General features: G+C 35.3%; 1 protein-coding gene across 4 annotated transcripts in view; it reads right to left on the reverse strand.

Moving 5' to 3' along the window:
• LOC136974310 (cilia- and flagella-associated protein 43-like) overlaps positions 1-22,724 on the reverse strand; it is a 124,541-nt gene that overhangs the window by 52,756 nt on the left and 49,061 nt on the right. For all 4 annotated transcript variants that reach the window (XM_067269154.1, XM_067269156.1, XM_067269155.1 and 1 more), the window contains 3 exons: positions 17,557-17,711; positions 17,320-17,423; positions 9,840-9,986 (listed from right to left, as the gene is read on the reverse strand). In XM_067269154.1, coding sequence (XP_067125255.1) covers positions 9,840-9,986; positions 17,320-17,423; positions 17,557-17,711 — 406 coding nt within the window. The remainder of the gene's footprint in view (positions 1-9,839; positions 9,987-17,319; positions 17,424-17,556; positions 17,712-22,724) is intronic.

Consider the following 22,724-nt stretch of genomic DNA (forward strand, 5'->3'; position numbering starts at 1 on the left):
TATAAAAGTAGGAAGTGAGAAGAATTGATAGGATAGTGGGGTACCCTTGTTCTCGCTGAACTCCGATTCCGGCTGGTGGTTTATTCTGCGTATCTCTGGGTTCGTCAACGTTGTAAAAATACCTTTTAGGATAATTTCTTGTCAGTGTCTTTGACTCTACGGTCCGGATCCTCACCTCACGGCTCTCTATTCGGCCCTCGTAGAATTCCGTCTCACGAGCTCGCCGTTCTCGTCCGTGCTTCCTCGTGTCCGGCCGGAGAAAAAGTGACTCTTCGATGACCCAGATTTTACTCGTCCTCCACTCGAACTCTTTGTTCCACACGACCCCCTGGTGGGTGGGGAGTGGGAAGCCCGCGTTCCCAGAAGCCAGAACAATGGACAAAGGAAATTAGAAAGAAGGGTTAAGAAGGAGAGAAAATTATTAAAACTAATTAAATCTAAAATTCATATGTACAAAAATATGGCGTACAGCCACATACGCCCCATCGGAAAGGCTCAAAGTCCATGATGGAGTTTGTAGTAATCTACTCTCCTTTTCCGAAGGTGGTATCGACCCTCGCTTGCGGGAACAGCTTGATGCTCGTCATCCGATTCAAGGGGATTCTCTGGTGATGCATCGTCTTCTTGCCGCCTGATAGGTATCATCGGCTGTCTCCTGTACTGTAATGCAATCTCATCACCTCCATCATCATCAGACATATCCGGGGAATCATTGTTGTTGGGTCGGTAATGGTTTCGACCTTTATATACAGCATATGAATAATATGGTTTCAAACGATCGAAATGCACAATACAATTTTTCTTTCCATCACTACCACCCAACTCTGCGGTTACTGGACCTAAAATTCTCGTAATACGGAAAGGACCCGAATACTTAGGGGAAAATTTTCCGAACTTCCTACCCTGGTGCTTGCGTAACAGCCACACTCTCTCACCAACACTAAAGCCACGCCCTTTCCTTTTTATATTGCACCGCTCCCTATTCTTTAAGTTGTTTTGCCTGCTCCGTGAATAAGCCAAGTTACGAACAGTGTTCAATTTTTCTAACAGCTCCCTCCGATAATCATGCAAATTATGGTGGGCCGGCACGCCCGTCGGAAAGACCTGAGGTAACCTGGGGTCAAAACCGAAGAGAAGGAAGGCAGGGGATTCGCCGGTGGATGCATGAGTGGCGTTATTATAAGCAAACACTGCCTGAGCAAGATGCTCATCCCACTTCCCATTACTTCCTCTGGAGATCCGAGCTATAATACTACATATAGACTTATTAAACCGCTCACAAACCGAGTTCGCACACGGACGGTAAGCAGTAGTGATTTTATGTTTGATACGGAGTATGCCACATAATTCCTGAAACGTGGAAGAAGTGAAATTAGCCCCCCGGTCTGAGATAATAATTTCGGGGCAACCGTAACGGCATATCACATGCTGGAATATGGCGTCTGCTACGTTCTTTGCAGTCTGGTCCTTAATAGGAATTGCTTCAGAATACCTGGTGAAAACGTCAATGATAGATAGAATGTACCGATTTCCGCTGGGAGTAACCATGAGTGGGCCGACTATATCTATAGCTACCTTCTGAAAAGGGAAGCCAGCTAACTCTGTTTCTTGGAACGGCTCCTTTCCCTTGTGTAAATTAAACCTCTGACATGTCCTACACACCCTCACTACCGATCGGACTACCGATTGTAGACCCCGTATGTAGTAATGCCTGTCAACGGTATTACAAGTCTTCTCTATGCCCAAGTGCCCCCCAAGGCCCGACTCATGGAACGCTCTAACAACCTCTTCACCCATTTTCTGACCTACACATATCCGCTTCCAGTTATATAGTCCATATCTTCCCGGTTTAATGTGGACCAACACACCTCCTTCCAACTGGAATTCTGGCTGGACACCCTTTCCGGCAAGACCCTGATGCATGTTCCTTTGAGCCTTCGCAAGACCTAGTTTCATTTTTTTTAAAAAATCGTCTTCCATTTGTGATTCCACTACTCTATGGTGGAAACTGGGACTATGCACATCTAAACACTGGTTGACCAAGTTAGGTCTCTCTCCGCAACATATCGGGCGTGACAAAAGGTCGGCCACCGGATTGTGTTTACCCCTAACATGAGCTATCGTAACATCGTAATTCGTCAATTCTAAGGCCCATCTCATTAATCTGTCGTTGTGATTATTCATACTCCTCAAGTAAGATAAGGGCTTATGATCCGAATATACAGAAACTTCGTGACCTAGAACTATCGATTTGAAGTGCCGGAGAGAGAGAATAATCGCAAGGCACTCCTTCTCGATCGTTGAATACCTCAATTCCGGTCCCCTAAACTTCCTGCTATAATATCCGAGTGGGACCACGCCTTCATCCCGTTGCTGTCCCAAAACGGCACCTAGCCAACTATCAGAGGCATCGGTATATAGCACAAACGGAGAAGAGAAATCTGGGTGTGCCAAAAGGGGGGGGTTTGATAAAACTTCCTTGAACCTCATAAACTTGGACTGACAATTACTGTCCCAAACAAAATGTTTCCCTTTTTTTGTTAGTTCAGTCATGGGCAGCGCCATCTCGGAAAAATTGGGGATGAAATTGCGGAAAAAACCGACCATTCCGAGGAAACTGCGAACCTCTTTGACATTACGCGGGGTTCTACATTCCTTAATTGCTTCGACGTTGCCTGGGTCAGGGTATATACCATCACTACTAATTATGTGACCTAAATATTTAATTTCTCTAACACAAAATTTGCTTTTGGTAGGGTGGAGCTTCAGATTTGCCTTATGTAAGATCCCTATCACTTGATCAAGAAGTTTTAAATGCTCCTCCAGAGAAGGGGAAAAAAGGATGATATCATCCTGAAATACATAACATTTGTTTCCGATGAAGGGGGCGAGGAGACGTGACATACAATATTGAAAGAACCGACCGCTGTTCTTCCCCCCTTGTGGGATACGCGTTAATTGATATTTGGACCAAGGGGTAGTGAATGCAAATATATGCCTAACCTTGGGGTCAAGCGGGATCTGGAAGTAACCGGATTTGAGGTCTATTACGGAAAAGTATTTGCTACCATGGAAGGTCGTGAGTATTTCGTCCACCCTACTTAGCGGGAACACCTGTGGTTTCGTTATGTCATTAATCCTACGTAAGTCCAAAGTCATCCTGATTTCACCCGAGGTTTTCCTCACAATATGGATGGGGGAATTCCATTCCGAATGGCTTTCCTCTATGATGCCTGCCTTAAGATATGCATCAGTCAATTTTTTTAACTCGGCAAGGTAGCAATTCGGAATACGGTATTGACGGGTATTGATTACCCGGTTAGTGTCTATTTCAGGGCTGTGCATAAAAAGATCGGTGCCTTTCAAATCTTCGACCCCCTCCGAAAACAAACCGGGATACTTATTGAGGACGCGAGTCACCTGATTTTCGTCATTCGTTTTTGTAGTTCCTGGAGTTATGGCGGTGCCAACCAGAGTACTACTTAAGCAATCGAAATACATGATCGATGGGCGAGGACTATGGTTCAATACTCTAGCTTCACGACTGATGAATGTACATCCATCAATTATCAATGACGGGATTGAGTTGATGACATCCATCCCCAAGATCCCTTGGTATTCTAGCCTATCCGGGAATTCCATACAACAAAGGGAAGCGGGTATTATCTCATCCTTGTAGCTTATCGATCCCTTTAGGACTTCCTTACATGTGGAGATTGTGCCGTTGATACCTCTGATATGGGTGATCTCACCCCTTCTTGCAACCTGGAAGGACTTAGCCAATTTCGCGTTTTGAGTCAGCGCTATATCAACTAAAGACCTTTCCGCACCTGAGTCAATTAAGAATTTAATCTCTACCCCCACTACCCTGCCACATATTAATGGGAGTCCCCTCTCCGAACATGAAAATTCGGTCAGTTTAAAGATGAGGATGGGAACACGACACTGACCCTGATCAGGTTCCCGGACTAGTTTAAATCCTGACTATTTCTTTTGGGGCATTTCCTAGCCAAGTGATTTGGGCTATTGCAAACGAAACAAAGTCTGCTGTTAATATTAGGCGACTTAGTAGTCTGGGTCGAGTTTTCGGCCATCTTGGAAACTATTTCGAACAGGGTTTTCAACCCTTTTTCTAAATTGGCTAACCGATCCTCATCTTTTGGAGTCTTGTCAGGGTTTACTTCAGGACTAGTACATTCAGCACCCACTTCGCTTTGGGAGTTATAACAGACCGTTTTGAGGTCTCTAGGATTACTACATTCCTTTTCTAGCTCTTCCTCCCTTTCAGCGCATTCGAAAGCTTTCTCTAAGGTAGCAGGTTCCCTGCGACATACGTGACTTCGGATACTTATGTCTAATCCCCTGATGAACCTCTCCTTGATAATCTCATCTTTGAATGTCACGATATTTGGGTTACTCCGGATAGCCCTAGACATTATGGTTTTAGTCCTAATGATATACTCACTGACTAATTCCTTTCCTCCTTGCCTCAAATTTAGTAATTGATCGAGTAAGCCCCTTCCTTTCCCTTCGTGCTTCTGGAAACATTTAATTAGATCTTGCTCAATTTCCTTAAACGTTGGTGCAGGCGATTGCTCCAATAAACAAAAGAAAGTGTTTAATGGTTCACCTTTTAGTTTAGCTTGCAACGCAGCCACCTTAACCTCGTCCCCCCATTGGGCTAACTTAGCCACATTATCAATGGTTCTAAATAGTTGATTTATATTTACCGTGTCGCTAGGCGAATTCGAGAAAGTGGGGATCATCCCTAAGAATCCAGTAACCACGAGTGGTGGGTTCTCACTGTGGCTTTCGGCCACTAAACTCATACTGGGAGTACCTTTGTCCTCCATATACCTTACAACGATGACTGATAATCAGTACAGCTATACAGAGAATTGGATCGACGAGGAGGGAATCCTGTCGCGGACGCCAATGTAAAGTGTGAAGCGCGATAGGAATACACAGACACGTGAATTCAATTAAAACAAATTTAATTTCGCGATTAATAATATATACAAATAAGTTCTTTGTGGATTCCCTCAGTCCAACTTCTCTTGTTGTCCGATTGTAACAATAAAACCCGCGCGATTCTTAACTAACTTAAACCTAAAAGGATAGAAAAGTATAAAAGTAGGAAGTGAGAAGAATTGATAGGATAGTGGGGTACCCTTGTTCTCGCTGAACTCCGATTCCGGCTGGTGGTTTATTCTGCGTATCTCTGGGTTCGTCAACGTTGTAAAAATACCTTTTAGGATAATTTCTTGTCAGTGTCTTTGACTCTACGGTCCGGATCCTCACCTCACGGCTCTCTATTCGGCCCTCGTAGAATTCCGTCTCACGAGCTCGCCGTTCTCGTCCGTGCTTCCTCGTGTCCGGCCGGAGAAAAAGTGACTCTTCGATGACCCAGATTTTACTCGTCCTCCACTCGAACTCTTTGTTCCACACGACCCCCTGGTGGGTGGGGAGTGGGAAGCCCGCGTTCCCAGAAGCCAGAACAATGGACAAAGGAAATTAGAAAGAAGGGTTAAGAAGGTGAGAAAATTATTAAAACTAATTAAATCTAAAATTCATATGTACAAAAATATGGCGTACAGCCACAATATCATCTGAGATTGCCATCTTCGGAAACTGTTTCACTGACCAATGTAATGACCAGAAGGTAAATGAGAAGATGCATTTCTTCTTTTTAATGCTTCTCATAATCTGCATGCCTCATAAATACTTTAATTCCATTGTATTTAACATTAAATGAGGTTAGGCAAATGATGCAATGAGCTGAATAAATATCATCATTATCACAAGTTAACCAATTTTGAATTCATTCACTTAAATCAAGTTTTGCTAGATGTACAACTGCATGAACTTTCTTTGAGGAAAAGAGAATGAAATAAATGCCTAAACTAGCTCGTCTTGAAAAATCAATTTTTAAAAGTCAAAACAGCAGTAAGCTTAGCGTAAACAATTATATTTACTTAGAATCGCACAAATCGCATTTGAAAATTTAATGTACTACAGCATCATCTGTGAATCACAACAAAAACTTTCATAGTTATAATGAGAAAGTTGTTTTATTATAAAAAAAACACTTCTATATAGGCTGAAACTAATTTAGCTTGAAAGATACCTTACATGCTTTTTTAACAACACTTTTAATTTATTTAAACAAACATTTTTGATCCCTTTTCGTAGATCCGTGTCAGGTTTAACCTGACACAGACCTATGAAAAGGAATCAAAAATGTTTGTTTTAATAAATTGAAAGATGTAGATGCAAAAGCACTCTCTCTTTAAGATATTCAAAAAAATGCAAAAAACTATTTATTGTTGATACACCTGATATATTATAACAATTTTTTTACTGCAAGTAGTTTCTATGCCAACAAAGATACCATAAAAAATTGTTATAATATATCATGTGTGTCGACAATAAATAGTTTTTTGCATTTTTCCAAAAGTCTTAAAAAATGGCGTGTGTGACTTTTGCATCTACACCCTTCAATTAAAAGTGTTGCTGAAAAAAGCATTTAAGGTGTTGTTCAAGTGTTTTATCATTATAAGTAAACATACTAAATATTGAAAATAATTTTATACAATACTTTTTCAATTAAAATATAATTTTGTTTATATTTTAAACCATTTTGCTGACACTTAAATATTTTTATCAACTGCTGGCCTTGATTTGAAATTGCTGGTCAAGCTGACCCAATACCAATCAGTGGCAACCTGTTACCCTATTTTCCCTAAAATGGGGACAATTAGTACTAAGTACAATCTGTCATCACTCTGACTACATGAAAGAAAAGTCTGCTATGACGGACATCACCTCATGTATGGGGCATTGCATACTCTCTGCTTTGTCAACATGAAAGTTTTCAATAACTTAAACTAATACTTAATTCTTAATATCATAATTTTAAAAATTTTTAATATTTGACTGAAACAAATAATTAATTTTCTTATTAAATATGGAAGAATCATTTTAAGAATCAGGAATTATGATGAGATTTGCTTGATTCCCATTACTAGAAAATGCTAGATTTTTCTGATACTCAATTCCAATTAATCCTCCCACCATTAGTGATTGTAAGATTCGCCGACTTTAAAAGGGGGATACAATTAATCCCGCGTCAGGATGAGCTTAAGGGAACCCATGTATGTGGGCGGTGGCAAAGGAAACAAATGATAACAAGTGTTTACATGCGGAAAACCGTTTATTTGGACGAATTCATGCTTACATCGATTTGATCATTCCAAATCTCAGCGATCTTCAGTAACGTGAGAGTTCGGTTGGTCGATCTATCCAGTCCCGGGCGGACGAGAAGGACCGTTGGACAATGGTGACGGGCGGTGACACACTTAAAGTTCCGAGCGACGACACTACAGACACTGTCTTAATCCACAAGAGGCATGTCCGTCATTCCGAAAAACTCTCTCCTGTGACCTTGAAGTCCCAGTTTTTATACGTTTTTCTCGTGTCCTATCCACCTTGCGGATTGGTCCCTCGTCCCTTTCCTCGCTTTCCTATTGGTCTCCTCTTTGTTTTCAAACGCAAAACGAGACCATGTCGGGTCGCGGGAAAAGTCCGATTCGAGGTGTCTATTTGACACCCTTTTTCGACTATGCTCCAAGATTGTTGATAGAACCACAACACCTGCACTCATAATTTAATCCGTTGTTTGCAATTGATGTCATTTTGGAATTCTAACGATCACGCAATATTTTTCTATCTCTTCAATTTTTCCCTTTTTCTGAAATTGTTTTCCTATGTTTAATTTTTTCTTTGAATATTTGTATCAACCTTATATCTCTTTATGAGTGCGTGTGTTAGAGTTCTACCTTTGGATTAAACATTAACAGGTCGTTTAACACGCGTTGATGTCATCCCGAGACTCGTTGTTTACATTTTTCGTTACGTTGTTTTGATTAAGAGTTTTTTCTCTCTCTCTCTCTCTCTCTCTTATATAACCTATCGTTATTTTTTTTCACAACAGAATTCTGCATTTTTGCGATTTCGGACCTCATCTGGGTCCTCACAAGATTACTTCTCTTAATCAATCTTATGCTTACTTCTAACAATTTCTTCCAATAGTCATTCTTTTGACATTAAATATTAAATTTTATTACTCACTTACTTTATGATTTTACCATTTTTAACTAAATTTTAATACAATTTGAATAACATAAATCTATTGATATTAAATTATAATTTTGTTTTTAATGTTACATTAAAATTAAATTTTACATAAATTTTATCTTATTTTTGTCTGTGTGATATCTTTAATTAGTAACAATATTGAATAAACATGAGAATTGTGTGAGTTCATTTTAATTGGCTCAATACAACAAATATCAAAAACCATTGTTTTGGTGACAAATAATTTCATCAATAAATTATGTATAAATAATAAGAAAAAAATTTAATAGTAAGTGTAATAGTAACCATCAAGCTATCAATATATATACTGATTCAGCCTCCTCTACTCACATCATCCAGGATATCAAATATACTCTAAGTACTGTCAGCAAAATTAATCATTTGGCATTGGAGAGTAACAACAGCTATGCCCTTTCCTGAGTTACACGGCACCAGGGCCTGCTTGGGAATGACAGAGCAGATGCTCTGGCCAGGCAGGCTGCTGAGGACAGTAAAGGTGTTTATGCTCACAATGCAATAAAAAAGAATAGTGCTAGAGCTATTTTGAGGAGAGTGTAACCACTCTTGGGAACACAACTGGAATAACGAAAACACAGGCGCAACTACTTGCCTTTTTTTCCCCAAGTATCTTTGACAACATAGGCCAAAATAGACACTTCTTCATAAGGAAGCCCAGTTTCTGACTGGGCATGGATCGTTTGCCAGCTACCTGCAAAGATTTAAAATTTAAGAAGGTACCTGCACCATATGCAATATGGAGGATGGGCCACTGCACTACATCTACCAGTGACTGAAAGCAATTGGCTGAAGCTCCAACTTCTTACTGGTGCAGCTGGCATACACTAGCCTTGCCTTCCACATGATTTGATAAGAAATGACACTGTTTCAGGAACTGAAAAGCCTCATCAAAGACTATTTTAAGCATATGGGCAATAATAGAAGGCTTCCATAAAGGTGCTGTGTTTTCTAGCCTCATCACATTGTCAAAAGTATATATGTAATCTGTATGTTTTGTAAGTGCTATCTTTGCCTGTGTGTGTATATTCACTCTGTCTTATTGATAACCATGTGTGTTATTCTTTGTCCTAATGTCATTCTGCTAATTAATTCAGATTATTATTGTATTTCTATGCATTATCTTTTACTCCTAGGTTACATAGCGAATGATGTACCTTGTCATGTACTTCACCTGTTATGTTTTATTTTACAATTTACCACACTCATTATTTTGACAAATCTATTTCTCTTTTGATAAATCTTTTATTTCTCATGTGTAAGTATATTTTATTTTGATAGTAGTATTGTATTGTATCAGTTGTGTATATAGTATGCTGCAATGATTCCTGTATATATTTTCTATTTTATAATTGTATGTTTGTATCAGTAATTATGTAACCCTTCTGTCTTATTATCTTATTTATAGTTGTATTTTAACCTCTGCGGTGCTCTGCGGAGCAGAGGTCTTTGTAAATAAAGGTATTGTGAAAATAAATAATAGTAAGTGTTTGATTAAACATACAAAAATATCAAATTCACTAAAAATAAACTTATTTATGTTAACAATATTTTGTATACCAGCTTGTTTCATCAAAATCTAACATTAACATAATATGACTTATAACATTTTAACTATACAATATATTGGCATTAAATTATAAATAAAAAATATGAAAAGATATTACCAAAAGATATACTCAGAGGAATACTCATGTAATTCAGAATGTCACCTCCTCTTTCTTTTGAATTTGTTTTTCCACATGATAATGTTAATATATGTAGGTCTTTAGAATCTGACATTAATGTTACATCCATAACTTCACTATCCATTACTGTTTAAAAAATATTTTAAAATCATTTTTATTAAATTCAAACATTGACTTTATCACTATAAATAAGTTAATTGTTTTTTTCAGACCACTAAACCTCTTCAGCTTCCAGCAAAATATGTAAAATGTAGCAATTCACAAACGTTTTCATTTGTGAATTGCTTACATTTGCTAAAGAGGTTTAGTTATCTGAAAATATTACATGTTTCCATTGATAGTGAAGTACATTTTGTTAATTATTTATTACTTAAAATTAAACTTAAACTCACTCTTAAAAATAAAAACTTTTTCTACAAAATATATATTATTCAGACTTTAATTTAATACTTAATTAGAAAATAATTGACATTTTAAAGTGTTTTTAGTCATTATTATTATATTCTTCATCTTATTTTCAATACCATGTAATTGTAATTATAGTACTCTTATTCAATACTATCTAGATATGTATTTAGCAGTCTAAATACAACCAAATCTGGTAGGTTACATTTCAAACACATTAGAAACCATTTCCTTAAAAAAACAGTACCAAAACTCACCACCATGCACTCTTGGCACTGTAAGCATTGAAAAAGCAGTTTCCCTTGCACAAGCACACATGTTGCAGCCAAGTTCTAATAATAAAACAGGTCACAATTATTGAATGTCATTCTTATCTGCTATAATGACCATTACCTTATCAAAACATGCATTTCTTGCAAAGCTGTTTTATGAAAACAACAACAATGCTGTGCCTACACTTCAGAAACTTCACCATCATATAAATTTATACTATGGTATATTAATTCCTGTGAAAATAAGTGCGATATGAGAGCTACAAGGATACATTAACAAAATGATACCTTTATTTCACGTGAAAATAAATCAGTTTGTTGGGATAGCAACTCCTCTAGTCCCAATATGCAATGTTACAATACGTGTAGTACAACTTTAATAGAATGAACAGATGCCGGTACAACTATCACAACAAATAAAACAATGAGTTCTGTACAACTATTATATGTAAATTACAATTTAACACTTAACACTAACTTAACCTAAAGACAGAAGATATTGATATATGCTGAAGGATAATAGAAATAAAGATAGATAAAAGAGGGTACGCGGCCTGTGATGGTAGTCTTGAGGTGGTCTTGATGAAAGTCTCAATATCTTTTTCCTTTTTTTGAATGACGGGCAAATTCTTGATTTCTCTTAACTCATTTTTATGTTGTTCCGAAGTCCTTATGATGTCTCTTTTTTTTTATATCAGATCTGCTGTTAATTCTTGCCTTTGCCTCTTCTCATCTCTACTCACTGCTAAAACAACATAGAGAGTCCCACCTTGTCATCCGATTGTTCCGACATCTCAGCCAAGAATGTCCCTTATCCCACTGTTTAGCCCTCAGGCTTGCTTCCTTCCCTTTGTTCAAGGGGATTAGTCATCCTTCCCAAGAAGAACAAATTGGGAAGAATATTTTGGAAAGTTCAGACAATAGAAGAAAGAAGAAAGGAAGAAAAAGATCTAAAATTAATACAAAAATATGTATAAAATATGGCATATTGCCACATCATAAGCTCTCAAATGAACAACCATTGATTTGAGGAAACTGAACATTTAGGAGTTCAGACTAATGAAGAGTGCAAATGTATCAATTCACAAGTTGCTGATGTTACCATAGCCATTTTTGAACAATTAATGAATAATGTTGTGGGCTTCAGTAGTTCATGTGCAACTTTGTGCCAGTTATACATATCTTAAGGCAGTGCATAAAATACTGAGAAAGTTAGTGCATTGTTATCTGCATTAGATCAGTCACAACCAGTAGTTGCTTGCCACCAACAGGGTAACTCAATTGATCTCTGAATCGACTGTCATTGCCATAATAAAGTGAATATGTCATGACCATGAAAGATTCTGAAAAGCACGGAGGAACATTTTCACCTTGATGAAACAGTGAATAACTGTAACTGTTGCATTAAAACTTGGAAAACCTTCATATTTTCCAGCAGATTCCCTAATGTTACAATCTGGTGTGCATTCACAGTCACATTTCTCAAGAGATACTGAAAGATGCTCCACATTTTTGTTATACCCAAACTGAAACAGCAACAATGCCTTGAGTCAACCACTTTTGTGTAAGGTAAAATGATTCCACATATAAGACACTATGTACAGCAGTTTCTGCAATAACAGTTTTCCAATATCAGAGCAATCATTCATTCATTTTCTACTGCTTGACCACTTCATTTTTGGATCTTACTCCATGTAATTTTTGGTTGTGAGGACACTTAAGAACTATAGTTTATTGAGAGCATATTACAAATTTGACAGCCTTGACAGTGTCATACTGCATGTGGGAACTATCATAGAGGATCAATTAAGGTTTCCATTAAATATGTTGTTTATCATCTTCAAGTTTTACACTTTCAGACAGACTGAAAGTGTAAAACTTGAATTGAACAGTATCCATTGCATTGCTAAGATTTCTGTATAGATAAATCCAAACAAAAACATTGAGATGTAAAAAAATTTTTGCCAAATAAAAATTTATGACAATTTAGATGACGATCAAAATTTTTCTTAGCAATTTTTCTTTGGTAAAGATAAGTTGGCACTTGAAGGAGAAGTGTAGAAAACAATAATACAGATAAAAGTCTTGTAGATACCTTTTCCAAGTGCCAAGCTTGTCTTTACCAAAGAAAAATGCCTAAGAAAAATTCTGACCATCAAATTGTCATAAATTTTTATTTGGCAAAAAATTTTTTTACATCTCAATGTTTTTGTTTGAATATCAATTGTTTTTGTTTGAAAATTGTATTATTACATCAATACTAAGATCAGTTGGGGCTTGGAGACACTGACTGAACACGTTGCCAACCAATGCACTGCCAATCAAGCACACTGCCAACCAATTCTTTCGATATACCATTTAGAAAAATTGATATTAAGAAAACTTTTTATATAGTTTTAATTCACATAAATTTGAGCTTTTGTAATTCTGAGTAACATTTTCATTTGTTTCCATGCAATTTTATCTTTTATGGCTTAATTTTATGCTTATAAACTGAATTAGCTCTATGGGAAACCCCCGTGAACTAGGACCTATCAACTCGGAAGTTTGGCAAGCACCTCACTGATTATGAGAGTGGTTTAAAATTTGAGCTTTCTAGACTCAGTAGTTTTTTCTCTGCAAGCATCTGCAGTGCAGGATGAAGAAAAAGAAGAAGAAAAAGAAGAAAATACAGTTTTTTTTTGGCACTTTTTGAACTTTTCAATTGCTAATATTTCAGCAACCACATTATGGAAAATCTTGAAATTTTGCACACTACCTAAGAATTTTCTTTCAAACAAGATATTTGGAATTACTTTTGGTGTTTGGGGGCCAGAGAAATGACCCCCGAAAACTGGAAACTTTGATTCTTATGTATATAGTCAGCTAGTGACTTTTTTTACTTGGCATGGAGTCACTGCAGTGACTCCTGATGTCTTGTACAAATAAAATGTTTGTTGCATGCAAACCAAATTTGCATCAATGGTAAGTTTCAGTAATAATTTCTTTTTACAGATATGTTTTCCACCGTCCTGAAGTGTTACCACTAGTGGCGTAGTGAGGGGGGTGCAAGGGGATGTATCATGCCCCGGGCGCCACTCGCAGAGAGGCACCAAAATGGTCTCCAAGACAAACTATGTGTGTTTCTTGGAGAAGGGAGGGGGTGCCAATAAAGTGTCATGCCCCAGGCGCCAGTTATGTTTGCTACGCCACTGCAGATTTCATTGTATTTGGACTGCTAAATCTCTCTTTAGACAACATTGAATAGGGTACTTTAATTACAATCATCCAGCATATATATATATGCTGAATTATTTCAATTCCTTTGTTTATTTGTTTGTTTTTCTAGATCATGAAAATTCCAACAATTCTGTTAACCTATAGACTAACAGATTGTCATATTTTAAGAAGAAAATTAAAAAAAAAATAATCCATTATTAATTTTTCTGCTATTTGATAAGGCTCAATGACAAAGTGGTACAAATAATTAAAAGTATTAATTTTAATGCATTGATGGATAAAGTTTAACATTAACAATAATAAGATATTGTCATCAAAGAAAATATATTTAGATGTAGTTGCTTGCATATTACTAACATTCATTAATCATCTAATTTTGAATTACCAGTAAATACTTCTGTATTTTATTTAAAAAAAAGGAGTTTTGTCCCTTTTCCATTAATTCCTAATTGATTGAGTTTTGTAAAAACTTTTTATAATCCACATCAGTGGTTCTCAACCTTTCTGAGACTGTAGAACATCATTTATATACTTTTTATTACAAGGAATATTAGCATCAATATACTCAAAATTTGAGCAGCAATTTCATGTTCACTATTCTCATGAAACAATAAAGCAATAAACTAATAAACTTTATTGAACTGAATAAAACGGTAAACATGGAAATTGTCTGCAAATAAAATATGTTGTAGTACATTGGAATAAATTTGCAATAAAAACTTAAGACTTTTTGGGGGAACATTTGGGGCAAGTTTGTAGAACACATATGTTCTATAGATATAACATAGGTTGAGAGAAACTATTCGCGTTTTTCATGAACTGTAGAAGACGCTGCATTTTTACAAAACGGCTACTTTATCTGGGTCGCTTGTAACTAGTAATGTAAAATTAATCATATATTACTGTCCGATATAATAATATATGATGCTTGTAGCTGTTTATCGAGAAGTTTTATAGAAGGCGAACAATTATTGCTAGCAGGACACGTCATTATGTGGTATTGAAACAAATGCACGAGATTGTTCTATACATATTTGTGCTCTTTGTGTTAAAAAACATCAGCTTTGACATTGTCCTATCAGGGCCGGATTTACAAGTAAAAAGCTATGCAAATTGTTGCTTAGGGCCTAGACTTTCAAGGGGCCTCAAACATTTGTACAAAAAAGAAAATTGAAGTCAAATTTTGTAATAAACATTTTTTTACAAACCAACAAAATATGCTTCACTTTTTATTTTGTGTAGTATTTCATTAATTTTTTCTAAAAATTAATATAAGATCTTTAAAAAAAAAATTGATAAAACTAATTTTAAAAAAGATTTTTAATGGAACAGGTATAAAAATTTAATTAAATTCAGTTATAAAACAGAAGACTAGTGAAACCTCATCTTTTTCTTCCAATATCCATATTAAATCAGAGACATAGTCTGATTTAATTCTTTTCTTTTTATGATTGACTTCTAAAATTGTGAAGGGTTGGTAAGGGGCCTTACAGAGTTCAGCTTAGGGCTTCGAAATGCTTAAATCCGACCTGTTCCACACAAAATTATTGGCATTTTAAACTTTAAAAAACTATGTTTTAAAATTGACAACGTAACTTGTTCATGTAAAGCTGGACAATCGGAAAACTGCGAATTCTTAACAGTCTAATCCATTCTCAGAATTTGGAGAAGCTCATAAATATAACCGACGGATTTCCGAATAATCATCTGTTTTTCATGTGGGAATAGATGAAAATGTATATTAGGCTCCCATTTGAAATTGCAATTTGGATCATAACAAAAAGCTTTGCTTTTTCTATTGCTATTCATCTTTACTGCTGATAATACATAAGAATGAATCAAATGACCCAGATAGAATAGTTTTGTTTTTAAACACCAGAGGGCAAGCATCCGGTGAAAAATGCGAATTCTACATCATACACATGTAGAATTCCCAAGAATTCTATGCAAAAGGAAATTAAATAATGACTGTTTCACATAACCAGAACAGTCCTATCTAGACAGATGTCTGAGCTCATTGTGAAAGGTACTAAAGCACACAGATGTGGGTTATGCGAATACCGAGTACAAAGAAACTGGAATTTTCAAAAACAGAATCTTTAATTCGCGTGATAAGATACAGGAACTTGTAGAATGCCAGCAATACAAAAAATATCTCTCCCCGACAAGTAAATATATATATATATATATATATATATATACAGTCAAACCTGTTTTTATGCGCTCTTTTTATGTGCGATTTTTATTTGTGTGATTTTTTTAATGCGAATTTTTAATTTGTGCGGTATAGTTGGCGACTAGTCTCGTGCGATTCGTCATGTCTTACATTGACTTATTATAGCTAAATAAACTTATTATAGCATAAATGAACTTATTATAGTAATATTATTGCATGAATATGCGAAAAATGAAATAATTTACTTTTTAAGTCAACAAAACACCACCTGGACAAAAATATGTAAAACAGACGATAGACCAGACGATGCAGTCAAGTGCTGACATCTGTTGTCAATAAATTCTATTTCGTACGGTTTCGAGTTATTTTCTATGTGAGACTTTTTTTATGCGGTCCCTGTTGACCGCATTAAAAAAATATTTTTTAATTGTGTTGTGAAAACTATTTTTTACAGCCATTCGTGAAGTTTCGTGAGATTTTTTTTTTATGCGTTTTTTTTAATGCGGTCCCTATCCCCCGCATAAAAACAGGTTTGACTGTATACACCTTATAACTAAACTTATAACTAATTATAACTAAATTAGGATAATTAGAATTTTAATTAAATAATTTAAATAAATTTAGGCCTAAAATAATAGGATAATTGGATAATTGGATACCCTAAATTAGGATAATGGGAAAATGAGGACGAATAAAGTAAAGGATAGATTGAAAGAGAAAAGGGTACCCAAATATTATGGCATTATCACGGTGCGTTATATACAATGGTTGGTGGATCTCTTCTTAATCACAAACGATGTAACTTCGTCACTAAAACGTAAATTCCTTGACAGACGGGAATAAAAATACTCTTGAACTTCTCTTCTTTCAATCCGAATTTTTCTACGTTCCCTCGTACTTCTTTGTCCTCTCCACGTGGTCCCAAAAACGTGGTGGAGGCTACCTCTGGCGCGTCTTTCCTTCTCGAGTCTTAGCCAAAGAATGACCACTCCGTCCCCGTTCTGCCCTGAGGGCCGCATACCGTCCCATTGTCCAAAAGAGACCACCTGTTGAGCTGTTAAGCACCGGTCAGGAGAAAATACCAGGAAGGGAAGATAATAGTACTAGGAAGAAGGAAGGAAAATATATATTCTAATATAATATAAAATATAACTATACAGTACAATAATGGCATTTAGCCACACAGACAACTAAGGGACCCCATAATTAACAAAACAGGTTAGCATTGCCTCAGGCACAGTCTTCTTGCTAGTTTTGCAGTATTCACCATTAACTCAATATACAACATGTATAGTATATATTGGCATCAAATTTTATATGATATATAAAGATTTCAATAAGCATTATAGATTGTCTTACATCATCTATCATAATAATATTCACTTACCAATATAACCACAGACATCAAAGAAATGAGATGGAGAACCACCAAGCACATATAATATATTATTTCTTCCAACTACTATTAAATATTCCCCATTATTATCAAAACTGTAATAAATTATGGAAAATTAAATTGCTGAAATCAAGTGCCAAGTTCAATTATCATTGAATTAGGCATAGTTTAAAAATGTTTGTTGTTAACAATTAAAAATATTTATTAATAATTTTTAATGAAACATACTTTACACTAAGAATTGATTCATTGAAAAGACGAAGAATTTTAATAAGTCTTCTCTTTTGAAGTGCAAATTCACTCAAATCGTAGAAGTATAAAAATCCCAGAGTTGTTGCTACAACCAATAGAGAACACAATGGACTACATGCCAAATCTGTTGCCTATTATAATAAAATTTACTTTATTTAAAAGATAAATATCATCATCATAATCACGATTCAATAGGAAAATTGTTATTCACTAAAAATTCTTTACATAAGTGCTTATTAATTGTATGTATCCAATTACAGTCAAACCCCAGGTTTTGAACACCTCACTTTTTAAAAAATCAGTTCACAAATAAAATTTTGAACTTATATTTGCCCTGGTTGCCAAACAAGCTACTTGGCAAGAGCTGACCACAGATGGTCAACTTGCTATACTCCCTATGTTAAAGAAAGTCAATAGCCCAACCAATCAACAGGACTACAAATTCATACTGGCACCGAGATTCATCTTGCATCATTAGATGTCACAACACAAATCATTGATGACATTGCTATTTAAATTAAATTTCAATGCACATGCAGGAAAGATACTATTTTCATTTTTTGGTACATGCCACAATTGAATCAAAATCAAATTAATTAATAAAAACCGCATTAATTGACATTTATGTAATATAAATGGCATTCGAGATTCGAGAATTAGTATTTAAATATGCTTAAGTTAAATTAAATAATAAAAATTTATTAATATAATATTACATATTAAAATATAAATAATTAATATTTCTTAATACTAGAGAGCCATTTAATGATTGATTTGGTTATACTTCATCTAGGCAGAGTTCAGTCTTTATTTATAATACTTCTTTGTAAAGTGTTATTTTTAGTTTCAGTTGGTGATGATGGATCATTTTGCTTTTAATATACAGGGTGGGCCAGCGAAAACGAAACGGCAGAGTGTTCGTGTTCATCCAAGCAAATCGCTCGGACAGGTCGATTTTATTCTCGAGGGGACATCTTTTGCAATAAAGTTTTTGCGATTCTGAATGCAACAGACAACAAAAAATTTTAAAAACTCATTTATTTTGTATTAACTAAACAGACATTTATTTCGAAAAAATTGTTTGTTTAGTTAATATTCAGAATCGCAAAAACTTTATTGCATAAGATGTCCCCTCGAGAGTAAAATCGACCTGTACGAGCGATTTGCTTGGACGAACACGAACACTCTGCCGTTTCGTTTTCGCTGGCCCACCCTGTATATAATATTACATTGCATTTGTAGACAATTTTATGCATGAAATACAGTGGTGCCTCATATAACGTACTTAATCCGTTCCAGGTGCACGTCCGTTAAGTGAAACGTCCGTTATACGAAACGCATTTTCCCATAGAAATACATGTTAAAACATCTAATTCGTTCTGCAGCATAAAATAACCGTACTGTATCATAAAATAAATGAACATGGGATGCGTTCTTTTATTCCTCCGCGTAACTCTTCGCAAGCGACATCCGTTTAAAAATTCCTGCGGAACGCGTTCCTAAATTCCGGTGGGAGTGCGCGCTGTCGAACGGCAAAAACGGCCGCTTGTAGCAGTAGTTTATTGTGGAAAGCAACATGGCGTCCTCCATGGCTCAGATAGTTTCGTTTCCGGGTCCATTATGTGGTTTTATGAATGAAAATTTAGAAATTGTGAAAGCGCAAGTTAGTGCACGCGGTGATGTGTCTTTACGAATTTTTTTCGAATGGTAGCCCGCATTCTAATTTTTTTCGTGGCTATTTTGAATGCGCTTTCAACAAATAATCCATTTTATGGTTAAATTTTACAATTGGGGCCCTTCTTTTGCCTTTAAAAGCTCATATTTTAGAATTATAGATTCCTCCATGATAATATCGATAGTGCGGGTGCCGCCATCTTTCTTTCTTTCACCGTCAGTCCTAAATGCCTACAAACAGCAGCGCAGTCCCGTAGTAGCAGAGACGCAGAGCGACCGCTATTAAAGAACGCACCCATGGAGCAGTCATCAATTATGCCGGAAAGTCCGTTGTTCGCACGTCCGTTATTTGAGGCGTACGTTATACGAGGCACCACTGTACAGCTAAAAAAATAAAATAAAAAAAAAAGACTGTTTTGGAGGTCAGGAATAGATTAATCCATTTTATATTGTTTCTTATGAAAAAATTTGTTTTGGTTTTAAAACTAATCAGTTTTCAAATAACTTTTAGGAATTAATTAAATTCATAAACCAAAGTTTGACTGTATTAAAAGGTCATTAAATATAATGATTTTTTTAGTTTAAGCTGCACAAATTAATTATAGAATCTAAATCAAATGTAAAATCTAATACAAATTGCTTTTCTAAATATATTTCAAATAAATATTCACTTATATCTAACTTAAATATATATATACAGTCAAACATTGCTATAACAATATTTTGGGGACCATAAAAACAGTTATAATGAAGTTGTTATAATGAAATCTTGAAATTTAAGAACCAAGAATCTTCACTAAGAAAGTGAAGTGAGTTTAAATACTTTTTATGGCCATCTCAATAAACCAATGGAATGTTGCACTGTCAACATCTTCATGACATTAAGGGATACACTTCTTTCATCCCCATGTGGTACCCCACTAAAACGCAGTTAAAAATAAAAAATTGCATCTTAAATAGTACAGTAGAAGCTGAGTTCTTTAGGATAAGCCTTAAGCCTTAATCCTTTCCCTTTCCCCCGCAGGGAGAATTTCAAAAAATCCTTTTTTACTGTACATTCTCTTGACGTACCCTATTAAAACACAATCAAAAATGCAAAAAACCACATCTAAAATAGTATAATAGAAGTCAAGTTATTCATGGTAAGCCTTAATCCAGTCCTCTCCCCCGCAGGGGGGAATTTCGTGTGACATCTATATAATAGTAGGTATATAAAAACACATGAGTATTCGAATGCAACGTTGTGCCAAAATTTCAAAGCAATTGGTGAAGAACTTTGAAGATTTAAGATTTTGAACAAATAAACATTTACATTTTTATTTACATAGATTTGTTGTGCACATCAATTTTCTAATTTGTGTCATGAGGAAATGCTCTTCTATTTAATCACTCATGCTCATCCTAGTGTAAAACATGGTTGGCTGTATTAATCTAGCATCTTCTCTCTGATTTTTAAAAATTTTCTTTAATTCATTTCTGATTAATGGAGATCTAACTCAAAAATACTCAAAAGCTTCAAAAAATTTTCATTCAAAAACAAATTACCAGATTATTTATTAGGCTATAACAAGGCTAATTTAATTATTAAATATAAAGCAATTTGACTACAGGTAGGTGGTTAAGTCATCATCTAATGATAAATTTAATATATAATTAGAAATAATTTGGCATCACTAATTGAATTGGGTTGATGTATTTGTTGTTATATTTCTAAATCTCATAATAACCACTCAATTATCTTTAATCAAATATTTGAAAAAGATGTAATCACTTTCTTTTTAATCACTGTGTGCAAATGAGAGAAAAATTTAAATTACAAAACTGCAGAATAATGTTAATTGTGAATAAAAGAAATTATTTGAAAAGGTAAAAAAAAACTAATAAGAAATGCTTACTCACTTTCTTCATGCTGCACAATATTGGAACAGTGAGTATATTATGACACATTGTTTTCAATTAACATCTGGTATACATACAAACACCATCACAAACAAATGGCAAAGGAGTGAGAAGAGTATGTGCAAGTTAAAGGAAATAGATCAGTACAAACACAACGGAAGATGAAATGGTTGAGACTAACTCACTATAACATGCAAAGCAGATGGCCAGATGGCCAAGTGGTCAAGGTGGCAGCCTACTGCTCTGAAAGGACCTGGGATCGAATCTGAATGGGTCGAAAAATCCCAGGAATTTTTCGGGGTGGTCTGTTCTGATAAGTCAGGCCCGTCCCTCACCACCCGGCTGCCCCATTGTGGACCTGGCCAAACTCATAATGGGCTTGCAAAAAGAGGCCCTCTTAGTGCCCACAGGGCAGAAAGTGTTAAACAAAAAAAACATGCAAGGCAGTTTCACAAGCTCTTTGATGTTAAGTACCATCTGACAACTAATTAGTGCCTGAGTCTTTTACAGAAAAACATATCATAATAATAACCAATAAATAAAGAGTACTTAAAGAGACTATTCTTTATAATCTCTTTTTGTCTTGATACCAATAATAAAAATCCAGCAATGAGTAACAGCATAACTTTCCTAGCAACAACATTTAAATTGTGTGAGGCACCATCTGTAATAATATTTTATTAAAAAACTTGTCATATATTTAATTATTATTAAATGGCAAAAAGCTTACTTTTGAAGGTAATGATGACCTTTATAAAAAATTGTAAATGCTAGTCAGGAGTAAAATCATTAAGTCTAATCCTACTTGAGATACCATAAACAACCTCCTCTAACTCCCCACCCTTCAACCTTTAACCACCAAAATTTAACATCATCAATCTCCTAATATACAAACTTTGCTGTAAAATTTCAGAAATTTTCAACAAAAGGTACAGGAATTATTAAGCTTCAAAGTGGATGAAAAAAATCTGCCTCCCACCCACCCACTCACACACACACACACTAAGCTTAGTTCACACTGAGCACAATTCGCTGGCAAAAGCAAAAAACGGAGCAAATAACATGTGCAACTACCTGTGACCCCATCTACATGAAAATATAATAAGAATTTCTTACAATATTTTTCCACATTCCTTCATTAAGATTTTGTTATCCAAGATGAACTTCAGTTGAAAACTGTCTAAACTGGCAGATATTTCTTCCACTTTCAACTGGTCAACATGAAGATGGTTCTTTAACTGGATTGAAAACATTAGCATTATTTAAATTTTACCCACTGTTAAAAGTGCATTGATTAATTCAGCCAAGTAACCACAATGCCTAGTTCATTATCAAGACTTTTCTATAGAACTCTCCAAATTGAATTTTTTTTTCTTATCTTTAACAATTTAAAAAGTACTGTATCTTCAAATATTAGACTAAATAAACTGAAACAAGTCAGTTGTTAACAATACCAATTTAGGCTTGTACTTCTGTTTTCAAAAATGATAACCTCAATAAAACTGTAAATGTGAAGCTGCCAAAAAAGGAGGAAAAGGGGGAAATTTAGAAATCAGGTCAAAACAAATAAT

The sequence above is a fragment of the Centruroides vittatus genome, unplaced genomic scaffold (assembly GCF_030686945.1).
Source record: "Centruroides vittatus isolate TY-2023 unplaced genomic scaffold, ASM3068694v2 contig_347, whole genome shotgun sequence".
Classification (NCBI taxonomy): Eukaryota; Metazoa; Arthropoda; class Arachnida; order Scorpiones; family Buthidae; genus Centruroides; species Centruroides vittatus.